We start from the raw sequence: 17,106 nt of genomic DNA, 5'->3' as shown, positions 1-17,106 counted from the left end.
TCAGTCGTTGTACATCCATTAAATATCATCGATTCAGCTAGGAGTAATGTCTTGGAATTGTCCGAAGTACACCGCTTTGGTTTAATCCCAGCTCGTCGTACAAATGTTCCAAGCATCAGCATAACAGTCTCTGACTCTTGACATTCAGAAATCATCTGGAATACCGAGAGGATTGTCTTCGAGAAATTTATGACTATAGAGAATAAAAATATATGTCCACTCTTCAAGCCCATGGGCCGTTTCAACTTCCGAATCATACTACCTGTTGAATCAATACTAATAACAGACTTCTGTCTGTTAATACGACAGTACTCTCGGTACGATGCAATCTGCGCATCTGTACCATAAACGATAAAAAATGGGCATGCAGATACATGAGTGATAGTCCCAAAATATGGCTTTTGGAATTGAAGCTCTTCTACAACATGAATGGGGTTCGTTTTTCTCTTGGCTTCCAATCCCAAGTTCTCTCGACCCACTTCTCTTTTAGCATGAGTAATAACATCCAGTGAAGGGACACCTGGTGCAACTGGATCTCCTCGCCTTGTGGTTTCACGCATCATATTGTTCCGAGCATTGAAACATCCTTCAGCTAGAGCCATCCTACTAACCAACTTCCTCTTTTCACCATTGCATGGACGACTGATGTGCCCATGTGCTGTGTGATACGTATCCCTTGTCTTAATTACCAACAGCAAATTTCCAGTGATAGGGCAGGGCTCATTATCTGCAATTCCTACGAATCGATTGCCACACGTTTTGTCGAGACAATATCCAAGTATTTTCACGTAATGTTTTCTGTCAGATGAAGTATAAACATATCCATAACTGAAGCCAAATGCACAAGGCATTCTATATTCTTCATAAAATAAGTTAGGGATTACATTTGTCCATACACCCTTCCTCAAGTTATGTTGGATCTTTGATTTCTCTAATGTAACAGGTTTAATTTGATTCCATACTTCTGACGTTAAATTTAATTTGAATGTTGTTTCATTCTCATCTACCTCTGAATCTGCTTCTTCATGGTCCGACTTTTCATTCCGTGAATCATTGACAGTCTCATCAATAGTCGGGGCTGCTTCAGGAGGGGGGACGTTGACACCCTTATTCTGTCGAGCCATACTCAAAATTTTACGTCTATCATTAGTAACATTCGTATACCAACTGAAGGGTTTCCATTTCTGACTACAACAGTTTTTGCTCATCTCCTTCCAGATATCAGCGGTACTCTTTGGGAAGGCATTCGTTCGAAAGTTATCTATGTAGGCTTCTACTGCTTTAACTGCCTCTTCAACATTCACACAACTCGCCTTTGGCATGATGTATTTTTGTGTATCTGTAAATTGTAACTTCTAGTTGAAGATAAAATCATATTAAGAAAAAAAAATCATCTGGCGAAAATGAATAAACCATCATCATCCAAAACAGTATCTCACCAGAAACAGTAAAGTAATAACATCCTACAAGACGAATACAACAATGACGATGTGAATAAAAAACACAGACCACATGCCACCTGATGATCGGACACTCGTTCCCTTGTTCCGTTGTCCAATTCGGTGTCCCTTGGTTCAAGTTATACCCTTGAAAAATCCCATGATACTCCCACTAATTTCAAATAAATAAATCCTGCAGATATTACTATATCTCAATTCAATAAGGATATATGTTGATAATTAACCAATTTACACTATTATACATCGAAGCCATTGAACTAACTGAGTAACCTTAATGATTATTCCACCATGACTCAGAAATTCTCAAAACGTCAATGTTTATTCTGTCAGTGCTTTCATTCAATAAATGTGGAAATTTCAGTTCTAATTCCATTTTTCTATATATAATTAGATAAAAAAAAAATTTTTTTGATTCAATAATTTGAGATTAAAATTACCTTTGACATTTCTACTATTGAAATACTAAATTAAAGACCCATGTCAATGGAAATCGTTATTGATTCTGCTTAAAAGTTAGGCGATCTGGAATTTGAACATTTTAATCCCATTGTGTATTTGATTATTTATTGCAAATTTTAAAAACTGTAGTTCTGGACGATTAATATCCAATAACATTATTAAATGAAGGGACTTTCAATAAATATTTATAAGAGTATAATATTTGAGAAGTAATAGGACTACAATTATGAAATGATGAGATGCACCATCTAACTCTCATGTTCATTCAAGTGCCTATTTTCCCGAAATATTGATAACAATTAGGAATGCGTACCGAGATAAATCCACTTACAGTTGATGTTTCCTGGATCTACTTCCATTATCGTTATACAGGTAGATGCATTCTGTTTATAATCCTTTATTATCAATGTGACCTACAATGTGAATGTTTTAGATATTCAAAATTAAATCTGATCAAATTATTTCAGAAAAATATGTTTGATTAACACACATTCAAAATTTGAAATAATTTTCGTCTCTTTTTTTCCCGTTCATCATCAGCATTCTGATTTTCACGAAATCGATCCAAAAACAGCAATTCTGGCTCATGGTCCTCGGAATTCCCTCCAGTGGTAGAGTTTTATTCGACGTATATTCCTGGAAAATTCAGTCGCAACGTTTATTCAAATTAATTTAGAGATAACTATGCTAATTATGGATTTCTCAAGTGCAATTGATCAATCTAGTTTGGAGAAAGGAGTATTAAATGTCTTGAAAAACTCACGTGCAGGATTTGAGCCTTCAAATTCTTCTGAGGATTAGCCATCATCTTTCTTTCATCTGTAGCACACCAGTTTTATGTGGATATATAGATAGAAAAATACCATAGGGAATGCCGGATCCTTACCTGCCATAGAGTTATCGAAGAAATTACCAAGAAAATATAAGAATGTTAACCGACACGTGGAATATCGAGTGAATGAGACGTGACTTGATTCTTTCCTTGCGACAGCCAACTTTTCCGAAACTCGTTCCATTCTCATTTAAAGACTACGAATTTCTTAAGAAATATAATGATTTAATGATCGTGGATATTGTATAAATGATGGAAATCGAATAGTTATTTACTCCAAAAATGCAATGGAGCACGCTTCATTATGCTCCGAAATGAACATGGCGACAACACAGGAACCATAGCAGCTGTCGTGTGGAGTGGGGGGCGAATGAGAATTATTAATTTTTTATTTGATCAATTAATAAAGAATGTACAAACGAAGAAAATATGTAATTCATGATGTACAAACAGGTTCCTATTGAATTGACCATTTATTGGACCCATTGAGCAATTTTTCATTTTTTTCCGGCCAGCATCATGGCAAAAATAGAATAATTATTTATAATTAATGAGTGAATGTACAAACAAAAAAAAATCTAGTACAATCATGTACTAACGATGTACAATCGAATACGTTAGATAATTTTTCCAATTATTGTACCCTTCCTGCTAAGTACACGGGGGTTTTGGCAGCAGTATTCCATGGCGATTAGATTTAAGGCCCGGCCTTCTCACCGTGGGAAAATCGTAGTGACTTTTACCCCCCCACGGTTTGCGGCAGACTTCGAAGCTCCATATAAAAAAAACACGGTCGGTAAGGAGAAAAGTGACAAAATAGCACAATTTTCCAGGGCCGTCTAGAGTTCCGAAGTCAGGGTGCCTAATTTTATACCCCCGCACAAAATTTACAAAAGTAGGCCGCCGTATACTTGGTCCACCAATTAATTGGAATCATTAATTACCCTATGAAATAATTAGGAAATAATTTGGAGAAATTTCAGGAGTAGGTTTCATAATTTCAGGAGACATCGTCAATTAATTATCAATTTTTTCTGATTAGAGGGTAAAGTTTGCGATTATTTTTTATTTTTTCGAACTGGTAATTACGAAGAATCTTTTGAGGGAGTGTTTTCTGTAGGTTTCATAATTTGGAGAATCGATAAAGAATTGATAATTAACAAATAAAATAATTCCATCAATTGGAAATTCTACGCATGCACGCTGTACCCTCGTTACGTCCTACGTTATCGAAACTCGTTTCAAAAAAGTTAACTATTAATCATAGAAAGCTTGTTATTAACTAATTTTACACAGGTATATTTAAGTAATGAGTTAATGAAAAAGGGCATTTTATTTATGACTAATTGAACCACCCCCGACAGTTACGCCCCTCTGAGACCTAATTGCCGCCACGTCGCAGGTTATACCTTAGGTTATTACCTTTCTTCCGATATGAAAAGCATAATTTTTCATGTGGTATTTCGGCCGTTATTAGGAATTCCGTAAAACCCAATTACTTGATCGAAATGTAGGGAATTCTGGGGATTCGGGGGGCAAAAAATGGCCATAAGTAGTAGATAAGTGGGAGTGAGATAGCTAAAGTAGTAAATATCTCATCGTCAATCATCTCTAGTTCATGGCAATTGTTTCCCCCACAACCCCCACAATTTCCTGCATATTTATAAAATAATTGGGTTTCACGGGAATACTAATTAGAGCGAAAATACTACATAAAAAGGTCCGATTTTGGGATGAAATGAAAGGTAATAACTTACCTCATGTCGGTAATTAGGGCTCAGCGGGTAAAACAGTTGGGGGTGTTTAATTCCGCACCAATTTAACACCCTTTTGCCCACTGCGTTTTGCAGTATATGTATACATATAGAGGGTGTTATGTGCCTATTAAAAAAAAAACAATATAGATTTATATATATATAGCGGTATATTGCATATAACGGGGAGACTGACAGGATCATAAAAAAAGGTCTCTATAGGTATAGTATAGATCGACTGAGGGGGTGATTCTGAGTCGATCTGTACTTATAAATATCTACCTGAATATGCCACCCTCACCAACCCATTTCCAAGATGGCCGACGAGAGTTTAACAAAATTTATGAATTTTTTTTTTGTTCGAATCTGGCGCGTTTCCTGCTGCGCTCTACAACGTCTTGCGTGCGCCTTTTCAGGCCAACGGGAAGCCCCAACTTGGGCGATCGTAAGTTCCCCCACTTCTCAAATCTTATTTTTACACCACAAAATGTAAAGTAAGTTTGTTTTTTTAAGATGTTTGCGTGAGAAAAAAAACATTACTAATGAACCGTTTGCAATTTCATCCTTCGCGCCTTTTTATTACCGGGAACAATGCCCGCCCTTTTTCATTTTCTTATCACGTGATTCAATCAATTTGTGATTATATTCACATGATAAGATATATGTTAGAGCTAGAAGTGAGTGGCGGCTACATCCGATATTTTTTTCATTTCTTTTTGGAAATAACCCTGGAACGGTTAAAAAAAAATCAGCTGTAAGGAGTTGTCGATTCACGTTGGAGCTCCAGGAGTCGAAAGTTGGGCAAATATTCTTCCAGAGCAAGAGGAGGAACTCGAGTACGATAGCCGAGATTATGTCGACGACAGTGGATTCTTTCAAAAATTCAAATACAGGAGATACATGAAGACAGGGTGCGCGCGCATTGTAGTCCCGACCGGAAACCACCACTTCGGTTATGGTAGGTTGGCAGCACCATTCTTCCGCAACGGTATTACGACAAAAAATGACTGGTAAGAGCATTTATTCCTATTTTATCCCAAAAAACCTAATAATTTCAAGCTTTAACAATTAATAATTACAATTATTATAGTAGGCCTATACCTATTACCTATTCATTTAAGTCTTGGCAAATAAAAAAAGGCAGATGAACAACAATTCGATCGATCAAGCATCGGTCGTAAATCTTCACTCATCTGCCTTTTTTTCCCCAAGATTTCCACACTTTCAGGAATAAGCCTGCTGAAATAATTGCAATTCTTCGTTATGCCAGCTTGAAATGATTTCATTTTTCAATTTTTTGTTGGAATTTTCGAGATTGGCATTTGAAAACTAACCCGTTTTTTGCATTTTAGACCAAAATCAAGTGGGTGGAGAGCCAGATGGGCTAAAAGAGCAGGAGAGAAACCCGGTAAGTTTTTTAGCCATCAGTTCTACTAGGTTTCTTGGAAATCTTGGAAAAAAAAAAAAAATGATTGGACTTGTCTTGTCCAAAAGGTCGTGATGGAACCACCACCGGGACCGGCCCTTCCCCAACAACCTCGAGTGTCACCAGCAGAGGCTATTCTGCCTGAACAGCCACTGGCTGGGAATCAGACAGGCGGAGGTGTTGTTCCTGGGGACCGAAGTCAGGCTATCCTCGTCAATACCATGGAGAGACTCCTGGACATCCTGAATCGCCAGGAGGAGGAGAAAGAGCGCAACAGAGAGAGGAGGAGGGAAAAGAGGAAGCAGAAAAGGCAGCAATTTGGGAAGCATGGGGGCGAAGGGAAACGTGGCGGAGGGGGCGGGGGAAGAGGAAACGGGGGTGGGTACGGTGGAATGGGGGGTAGAGGAAATGGTCTGGTCTTTATAATGAGGGCGTTCCAATGAGTTTATAATAAAAAAAAAAATACGAACCAAATACTGTCTCCCTGTTATTGAAAAACCTTTTACCTTTCACATTTTCCATTTTCATTTTCATTTTCTCCTCTGGACTTTGTGGGTACTGGGTATGGCAAGTTGGCGACTGGAGACTTACGTCTCCAGAATTTTAGGCAGTCGCAGCAGGTGGCCGGCTGTATGTTTTTAAAAATAATTATGATTAAGGGATGCACTGGGTGTCAAGCGAGGAGAAATTCAATTCCCCAGCTATTGCCTCTCGTTTCATCCCTTAATATTAGTTTGGGGTGGAGTTATGTTTTTTTAAATAGCGAGCGGGCGACTGGAGACTGACGTTTCCAGGATTTTAGACAGTCACAGCAGGTGGCCGGCTGTATATGTTTAAAAATAATTATCATTAAGAGATGCACTGGGTGTCAAACGATGAGGAATTCAATTCCCCAGCTATTGGCTTTCGTTGCATCCCTTAATATTAGTTTGGGGTGGAGATATGTTTTTTTAAATAGCGAGCGGGCGACTGGAGACTGACGTTCCCAGGATTTTAGGCAGTCACAGCAGGTGGCCGCCTGTATATTTTTAAAAATAATTATGATTAAGGGATGCACTGGGTGTCAAGCGAGGGGAAATTCAATTCTCCAGCTATTGCCTCTCGTTTCATCCCTTAAAATTAATTTGGGGTGGAGTTATGCTTTTTTGCATGGCGACCGGACGACTGGTGACTGAGGTCTCCACGATTTGAGACTGTCACGGCAGGTTGCCGAGTGTATATCTTTACAAATAATTATGATTCAAGGATGCAGTTAGTGTCAATAGATGGAGAATTTAATTCCCCAGCGATTACCTCTGTTTTCATCCCTCAATATTAATTGAGGGAGAGCCTAAGTTTTTTGGAAAAAACACGTTAGTCAGTAAAAACATGGCTTCTCTACAAATACTACCGATACAAAAAAAAAATATAAAGGTACTACGATGGTATCTATCGCAGAAGCGAGTTCATCCGGTTGGTTTAGTTTGGTAGGAAATCCGTCATTTAATAGGACGTGGTCTGAGTCAGCAAGTGCTCCAAGGAATTCCCGATCCACGGGGCCATCCTGGCCACAGTCTCACACGAGTGAGTCGGGATTAAAGTCACCGTCTATCAGTGTGGCGTAGGAGTCTGGGCGTGAGTGAAGAGGTTGGCCCATTCTGCTCGAGATACGAAGATTCATGGCTTTTTTTACAAGGAGTAGATGTTGATATCATCTTTGAAACTGGGAAGTGTGTTTCCGTAGAGGGATAAATTGTAGAATATATCTGAGACGTTTGGAATGATGGGGTGTGGGATGGAGTCCTTCAGAGCAAGGGCAATAGCAACTCCACCACCTTGTTGGGAGGGTTCATCATTCCTGAATATATTATAGTGGGGTAGTTTTAAGTGTTGTTGGGGGTGTAACCAAGTCTCCGATAAATGTAGTATGTCATAATTGTTGATGATATTCAGAAGTTCGCCCATTCTTGGTCTCAGGCTTTGAGCGTTCCATTGTAGGATTTGGAGGCTTGACTTGTATTTAGTGTGTCGGTCCATCATTTGTGGCAGTTGATGAGTTGAGTTAGATTTATGAGGTCACTGTGTCTGGATGGTTGCTGGTATCGGAAGAGTAGTTTGTGGGTGGTAGATGGTTTGGTGGTTCTTTGAGCTGGGATAGTTGGGAGTAGAAGCCCATAGAGTGGACGATGGGGTATAGATTTTTTATTAGTAGATTAATGATGTGGGTGAGTTGCTGGATTACGGACTTGGTACCGGTTAGATCTGGAGTAGGTGGGGTTGAGTGGGTTGACGGAGGGGTGGGGTGCATCTGATTGGAGGTTCAGTGTTTGGTATCAGCAAAGTTTCTTGTCAAGCTGTTGAGGTTGACAAATTCGTCGAGTGAGGTCGACGAGTCGTGGGGTGATAGAGGGTTTTATTTAAGAGTGTTTTGAGGGGTGGGAAGATGTTTGGTTGTGGTTTGTTTGTGAGTGAGTTGTTGGTTATTGGATTGGTGAAATTTGAATCTTGGGTAGATGCGATTGGAGTCGGAGTGTGAGGGGTTGTGTTAAGGTGGGCTGTTGTGTCTTTTGCGGAGGCGTCGTTTGGTTAATTTGGGTGAAGGAGCGTTCGTCATCCCAAGGGGTTTGAGGAGTGAGATGTTGGATTTCCTCAATTAATTGTCGAGGTTGGGAAGGACGCGTTTGGTGTGAGTTCAGGGGGGGAAGTAAGTGAGTGCGGAAGGGGGGTGGGGGGAGACGGTGTAATTGCAGAGAATGGGCTGATGATATTGCCGTTCATGATGTCCCTGGCTTTGGCGTAAGAAACTCCATTAGCAGCGGCATATTGATGGATGAGTCGTTGTCGTTTCAGTTTGGGGCAGTTGTTATTGGTGGACGGGTGATGACCTTTACAGGTAATGCAAAAGGCTTTTAGGTTGGATGAGGGACATATGATAGTCTCGTCGTGGGTGTATGGGGGAACTTCAAAGCGAAGGTTATGGAGCGTAAGCTCTTCTGGAAGGATTTGCCCCTCGTATTCAAGGGGAATTCAGAGGAAACAGGAGGAGATATTTTCGTTGTTGTTAGGGAGGCGATTGTAGCGTTGGCAGCGAGCGACCTCGATAATGTTGACGTTGGAGCGAACGTACTCTTTGATTTCTTCATCTATGAATTTGAGGGGAACATTTTTAATGCCACTTTCCCGAACGATGGAAAATTGTGGGGTGAGGACTAGAATATTGTGTTTTTTGAGGGGAGGGTGATCTAAGATCAAGTGGGCTTGTTCTCCAGTGCGAAATGAGACACGGACGGATTGTCCGATTTTCTTAGAGCAGGTGGTTTCTAATCTGAGATTAGCCTCTTCGAAGATCTTGGTGGTAATTTTAGTTAGCCAAAGGTCAGAAAGCTTCACGATCTGTGAGTGAGTGTTGTCAGTCTGGAACAGGACGTCAAATTTCTTGTTAGTAGCATTAGGGGGGAAGCGATTCTTTAATACCTCTGGGTGTATGGGAGCGGGGCATCTCTTTTGAGAAGTGGATTTGTTGTCGGGGTTGTTATTGGTGGGTGATGTGAGGATTGGGTCATTCGTCTGGCGATGGATTGGGGAAGGGGGAGACTCTCGGAAGCTGGAGGAGGTTGACAAATGAGTTTGTTTGACAGCACGCTCAGGGTCTCAGTCTGGATCATCTAGTGCAGGGCCGGGCAAACTCTGCTCTGAGAGCAAGTCGTGCTCCCGACCTCTATTAGTGCGTAACAAAGGGTAAACGAAAGCCCATTGTATCGGGTGATGGGCCTTTATGACCCAGATCGTAAAGGCCCTTCTCCTCCGCTGAGATCAACCGAAGTGGGGGTGACGCTTAAGAAAAGGAAAAGAGGAGAAATGAGACTCAAGTAAAGGAAAAGCAGCGAAATAAGTCGATCAGAAAAATTTCAATTTTTTTTCATGTGTGCATTAAAAAATAATCAGATGCGCGACAAGTTTTACCCTTCCGGAGGATAAATTCTTGCCAGATGCTTCATGGGATACTCCCCACCTTAGTACCTGTGAAGCCCCCACTACTGCCCCCACTATGCTAGTACTAAGACCCTTATTATTGAAATGGTTGTAAACTTTATTGAATTTCTAATGCGAGTTTATGGCTCTGCTCCGAGCTACCTGGAGATTGCCCATGCCTGATCTAGTGGACCAAGACTGTAATCGTTGTTTTTTTCCTTTTCATAGTTCCTCCCTCGATTTCCATGTTTACACCAGGTTGAGCCTCAAAAGGAGTTTAATGAGGGAGAAGAGAAATTGCGGTGTAGTAGGAGGCGGAACCTAAGTTTTCAGAGGAGAAAAGACGGGTTGTTGAAGGCGTTCTACATACATGTATGGGTCAGGTTCAATGTTGATATTGGTATAGTATTGGATGTATTCGTCCCACAGGGCAACGTCAGCTAGCTCCTGTTGGGGGCTGAGGTTAGAGGGTGATGATACTGGTTGTTGGCCACTGAAGAAAGGATAATTGAATGTATTGTAGGGGAGGGAGGGCGAAATAGGTGAGAAAGGTGGAAAACTTTACGAGTTCGGTGAGTTATTTCCTGAGTTAACCATATTGCAAGGGCTTTTTAAGGCTTAAAGCCGTGACAGTGTTGTCAATTAAATGGAAATGAAAGTGCAAGTGACCAAGCTGGAGATGAGTGCAGAGAACAGAATTAAAAGCGGCAGCAACAGCGTGGCAGCAAGATGGCGGCGACGAACTCCAACGTGGGCACCGTGCGGAGGTAGGTGGTTAAGGTTGCGTGGCATAAATAATGGTCACAAAACAAAAAAAAAAAAGAAAAAAGGAAGAAGATGAAAGTGAATTATGAGTGAAAATAGTGCACTAAATTAATAGGTGACAGTGAAAAGAATCGAGCGGGACGAAACCTAATCAAATGTGTTCGGTTGTTGTTTAAGAATAGGCGCTGAACTAGAGATAAGGCACACAGGGTGACAAGGCACGTCTAGACGTTATCACGTGTCGATGTGAACTTCGACCCGCCATATGAGTGAGCCAACAACCAGCTGGGGACGTACCAATACCTACCTCTAATAGCTCCGGGAAGTTATGTACGTTTTGATCCAAATAATTATAAAAATTATGAAAATCATTTGAAGGGCGTTTTCACGTGTATGATAGATTCGAATTAATGTTTGATCTATGCTCGTTTAAAAAAAAATTAAAAAAAGTATCCACACATGTAGACCCTTTCGGGCTTTTACATTTTTTCCCATCTCATGGGAAAAAAACCTTGGCCAGGTACAGTCGTCTCTTTTGAGACTACCGCTCGTCCGATGGAACCATGCAGATTAGAGAGAATTCTATCTCTGAAAAAAACCCTTGGTATTGCTCTGACTGGGGATCGAACCCACGAATCTAACGTGCCAACCCCCTACGCCCTAACCGCACGTGGAAAGTGGAGGAGTGACACCATGGCCTCGTAATACACTTAAGGGGGAGCCTGCTTTAGAGGCTTCAAAAAATCTATATTTTCAAGGATTTTTTTGGGAAGGGAAAAAAGGTCTGATTGAAATGAAACTTTTACGATTTATTCTTAGATATTTGAAGAGTCTTCTCCAATTTTTTTATTATTATACATTAGATATTCTTCATGTTTCAAGGAATTTACGGAGGCGCCTCGAGTGTACAATTTCTGTGTGGCGGGCGAGATGCAGTTCGCAGTTTTCATCTGAAACAAAAAAAAAAGAAATTTTCAATTTTCAATAGTGTAATTCCTAGCTGATCCAAGGAAATTCAACAAAAAGTTAAAAATTCAACAATTTTTCGCAGATTAAAAAAAAATGCATAAAAAAAAAATTCCTTTAAATCGTTTAAAAACCAGATTGATGTTAACTTTCTTACGGTATTTTAGGTTCACCTAGAACAGAATTTGATTGCAAATACAACGCATTTTGCTTCGTTTCGATAGGACGTTTACTTTTTCTCCTATTTTGCCCGCCAATTTGAAAAAATCATAAAAATGGAAATCCGAAAAATCGGGTGTCAAAGTTTTCGTTCACAAAAAATCGTAAATTTCTTGAAGTTACCCTATTAATATGCTAATCAGCGATTCCTGCTCCATATAACTATCCTTCGGACTCTTCAAAAAATTGGTTTTCGGCCAATTGCTCCATTCGTCTGGCTGTTCTGGCCTCTTTGGTCACTAATGAGGCGCGCCTGTTTTGACGCGTGATTCGCTGCTCGTCCGCTTTATCGCAAAAATGTTTGCACTGGAGCCCAATATTGAAGTATAATCTTTAATACTACATTGTAAGCTTCATTAAACATCCCTCCAGCGATGAAAGCAGCAATCTCAACTCTCAGCTCACCAATCCCCTGACACTAATAGTTTTACCCTCACAGACCTTCTATAGAGAGTTAAGCTATCTCGAAGGACCGTTAGTCTCTTTTTATTATAATATACATAATCACTCAAGGGGTGGAGCAAGCGGGCTCCAGGCGGTCCGGCCGCTCGTATACCTGCTCGACGCTTGCTCACTATTTCGTCTGTATCTCCGGAAACAATCCGAGTTTTGTTGTGAAATTTTGGAGACCTATTCTTGGATAGTTTAGGAAGTGATTTACGCCAAAAGAAAAAATCGATTTTTTGAAGCCTCTAAAGCAGGCTCCACCCTTAAAGAGCAGCGAAGAGAGTTACGTTATAATCTCAGGGTATAACAATAAGAACTCTAAAATTAAGGGCTTTATTGGCAAGCTAGAGAGGCTGCTGGAGAGTCTGGAAGGCTCGAATGAGGCGGCTGGGGACTTCAAGGCGAAGGTGGGTAGGGAGCAGGGGGTTGCCGAGTGTGGGATCGAGAATGAGAGTAGTATCCCGCCTACAAAGTCGGAGGATAAGGAGAGAAGGCAGGAAACTCCACAATTTCTTCGATGGTGGGAGGGCAGGGCGATGCTCATTATGAATGGTCGGGCGAAGGACGATGAAGAAGGTAGCCTCACGTGAGCTGGAGATGGGCATGGGCTTGGTTCAGTGCTGGACCTGGTCTTGGTGAAACTGGAGGACTGCTGGTCGGTTCCTGACTGGTTTCGAGGTATGAGGATGGCAGTACAGGAGGAGTGTGCGCCGCTAGTACTGGCCGCGAACACAGAAGAGGAGCGAGGTACCTAGGACCAGGGAGAGGAAGATATCGTCGAGCAGGAGCTACTGAACCAAGCCCTGACGGACGCAGAGATTCTGACGGCACTAAATCGTGGGAAGTAACGGTAAGGCATGAGAGGTGAGGATGAGATATCCTCCGGGATCTTGAAGGCCTTACCGAAGGAGGGTAAAAGCGAACTTGTTACACTAATTCAGGTGTCACGTGCGCCACAACCTAATAAGAATAAAGTTTAATTCATAATATTTGCATTCAAAAACAAAGGGGTCCTTCAATGACTCAAAATTTTACTTGGGCGCCAGTCAGTGTGAAATTCTTCTGAGAGGCACTGACTCCTCTCAGCTCAACTCAAAGTCCACACGAACCAAAAAGAAACTGAAAATAGCTGGCAGCTCTCTTATGAGAGTAAACTCTACTAGTTGCAAAGGGGAGGGGGAACGACACCCCGCTCTGGGATTCTCCTCTATCTCACAAAGAAAGCACACGTTTCCAATTCATACATATAAGTATCGTAATTCACCTAGAAAATTAGAAAGTTGAGCCAAAAATAATACAAAATTTTAGTTTCGGGTTTCTCGCATTCCCGTCACAGCGAATGAAATTAACACGGCAAAAGAAATGCAACTTGAATGGTTTTTTCCGAAAGCAGCAACACCGAATTGCTAGATATTTGAACTCAGTTATAATATCCCAAGTAACAATAATTGCCATATATACCTAAACCTAAACTCGACTCTAAATCTCAAAGGCAACTGTCAGATTCCCCAACTCGAAAAGACGCCACGAGGACGCCATTACCTGGCCAACAATGGGCTCCTTGAAAAACTCGATAATTTTTCAAAATTACAAATATTCCGGCTTTACCAAGCATTTTTAACAAGCATTTTTATATATTGCTAGGATACTATATTAAGTAAAAAGTGCTTAACGGATTTCTTGCCTCGTGGATGGGTTGGAACACGAGCCGAAGGCGAGTTTTACAATCCTTCCAGTCAAAAACTCGAGAACGCACTTGTTTCGTAGACAATTTCATGGCATTGGACCTGTAATCCGCGGCTCTACCGTGCGAAGCGAGGTTGTAATCGCCTGATTAAGGTTACCTATTACCTAAAGTTAATAATTGCGAGCCATCATCGTCGACCTATTTGTGGGTACAGTTTTGGGATACATCATTTCATGATTTCCGTTTATTTCTTCATTTTTAATCTATAATCGATACAATGTGTTTTCAGCAACTTTCTTTCATTTAACATTATTGATAAAAGTATTTATAAACCATCATATAATTGTTGATTGTTTAGCCAAGTATATCGATATCCTCTCAATAAAAACTATATTTCTTCTCCGTATGTTTTTTAATGTCAATTTGGGGATCGGTATTGATATACTCGTTTTCAGGGAGCACCACGAGAAGGCAATCAACACCACTCCCCACCTAATGCTAGAAAAAAAATTAGTTTTTTGGCAAATATGAAATAGAACAAAATGTCACCGAATCAATTTGTACGTACCGATTGCAAAGTGAATTCCTGCAGCAGGCGCCACCAAGATGGTCTCGTCAAATTGACATGTTTACCTACAACTCGTCGAAATATACATATAATCATTATCTAAATAGAGTGACTAAATGAAGTTTAAACATATTAATGAAATTATTCCGATGTGCTAGCTTCCAATTAATTTGTCTAATGGTTCATTATTGACTTGTTTAAATCGATTATGTTTCCATTTTGCTTTTTTTCTATTTTTTGAGTTGGCTCGGTATGCATAGTTTGACTGAAACGTTGTGTGGAAATGATTAGAGGCTATGAAGATCACTACAAACATTTTGCCCCATTGTATTTTATTTTCAATTTCCTGACGCTTTGTGGATTTTTTACACGGGTTTTTGTAGTGGCAAGGAGGGTGGGATTGCGTCAGGATTCAATGATCTCTGATTTGTTGGATTATTATCATTGAATTTAACCCCAGATTTTGGCTCCAAAAACATGCCTTTACACAGGAAAATCCGCATACTGCATTTAGAGCATTAATAAATATTCAAAATATGTGAAAGTACTATGTGCCATCGCTTAACTGGTTAAACAGTACCTAAGCTACACCTGAAATTGACGATGTGGATTTTTCTGTGTATATGAAGATTTGTTTTTAATAATTTACCGATGTCAGACTTGAAACTTCATTAATTCTGGGGTTTTATTTTTGTAAAAAAAACTTTTTAAATTTCTTTCCTCCACCCTCCGCATAGCCACCGGTATGTGGCTGATATCGTATTGAAGTAGATGCTTTGTTTCCACACAGTGCGTTACAGTCTCCGTTACAGGTTTTCCTATTGAAATTTTTTAGGCACTAATGCTGTCATTCCAAATTGAACTATGCCAATAGGCAATATTCATCAAATTCCCGGGAAAAATCTCGATTCTAATGTACAATTGAAAGTATTCGATAATTTCATCAATAATGCCATCACATTGAAATATAACAATGTCCATCGAGTGCGATATTTCCCTGATGATGATTTATTATGCGCCTTCACGTTCGCTGATTCGTGTAAGTAGGGCCTGGATTTCATTAGTGGTGTTTTCGGCCAGCATGGCTTCTGTCAAAGTCAGATTATTTTCAGTAACAGGAAAATGTTCGAGGCGTTTAGTGTTATATATTTGCAACAAATGGCATTCGATCATGATCATACATAACTTGAGCAGGATCGATCCCATAGAACAAACTCACTGCAAAGGCAATAGCAAACACACCGCAGTCGATGCTGTTACCTTGTTGTTGCACTACTGGAAAAATGACAGGGTGTTCTTGGAATTTATAATGTGGAAACAATCGTTGTAGGTAAGGCAGAAAACGATTGGCAGTTGGGGTTCGATCTGCAGGCCATTTTGAATCATAAATATAAATTCGTTGAGTATCATAATAAGCGCATACCCAGTGCGCGCGATCTCGATTCAAAATTTGAACGTGCTTACGAAGTGGATCTGTTGGAACAATTCTGTCGAGCGCATCTTGCAGAGTTGGTGACCGATACTCTTACAGTCCATTGGTCGCTGCTGTAAGTATTCTGCCAAATACGTCCATATGAGTAGCATCCAACAACCCTCCATCATGGTAGTTTCTTAATACTCTGTAGTCGTTGTCAGACAAATGAGTTGGCAGAAAAGCTTCAACGTCTTCCTCATGGAGATTGTAATTGTTCAACTGCCTTGGATTGGTTGATTTTTCAACATGGTTACCGTTAACAGGTCGACTACACCTCATTTGTAGCGCAGGTTTTTGTACCAAATCATGAACGATGGCCGTCACTAGGCATGATGAAGTTTTTCGATTGAGTTGGGCTGCGGCATTTCCCTGCCTAACAATTCGTTGTTTTGCTTCCCTGAGATTCATTTTTCTTTTTATCCTGCTGTCAATTATTTCTGGTAGGATGTGATCTTTATAGAATTTCTCTAGTGCTGGATGCATCTTATTCCAATAATTTTGATCGAATTTCACGGCAACACTGAAATAGTCAATATTGGTTGCTAGCACAAAGTGGCAGGTCTTCCTTCCCAGAACAGCCAGACTTCCTATGACATCACAATAGGATGGATGACTCTCATTTATTTTCTTCATAATATGGCCTTGTTGATCTCTACCGTTATCAAGGAAGATCTTGTCAACACCCGCCTTTGCTGTTTTCAAAGCATCCTCGACAGTCATGTCACGAATAGTATATGGACAATGAATAATTAGAATTTCTCCGTTAGGGAGGAGACCATCAGGTTTGGTACCTAGATAACTATGAGTTTGATCAATTGTAATTCCACCTGGATCTGCTCCAACAAAATCGTGTCGAACTATGTTCTTGACGTTCTGTTCATAGTTCTTGACGATTGTACTCTGCACACGTGGATAAAGTATTTCTTTAATGGCTGCACATGTTGATGTGCCTTGTCGTAAACGAAATACTCGTCCAAAAAACCGACTCATCAGTAATTTTTTGTCTTTAATCGATGCTTCACTGATATTATCTCGTGTGTTATTTTCTGTTTCCACACGATTTTGTTGCCACTTAGCAAGGATCTGCCAGTGTGCTTC

General features: G+C 40.4%; 1 protein-coding gene across 1 annotated transcript; it reads right to left on the bottom strand.

Moving 5' to 3' along the window:
- Positions 1-2,411: 2,411 nt before the first annotated feature.
- On the bottom strand, positions 2,412-3,113 carry LOC105272731 (uncharacterized). The gene is made up of 3 exons (XM_011314954.1): positions 2,806-3,113; positions 2,683-2,738; positions 2,412-2,555 (listed from the first exon to the last, which is right to left on the bottom strand). Exons 1-3 carry the CDS (start codon positions 2,939-2,941, stop codon positions 2,412-2,414), a joined length of 336 nt encoding a protein of 111 aa, XP_011313256.1. The 5' UTR covers positions 2,942-3,113.
- Positions 3,114-17,106: the final 13,993 nt, after the last annotated feature.

Source organism: Fopius arisanus, unplaced genomic scaffold (assembly GCF_000806365.1).
Source record: "Fopius arisanus strain USDA-PBARC FA_bdor unplaced genomic scaffold, ASM80636v1 scaffold00253, whole genome shotgun sequence".
Taxonomy (NCBI): Eukaryota; Metazoa; Arthropoda; class Insecta; order Hymenoptera; family Braconidae; genus Fopius; species Fopius arisanus.
The sequence above is the reverse complement of the archived record's forward strand: the minus strand, read 5'-3'. Positions and strand labels throughout refer to the sequence as shown.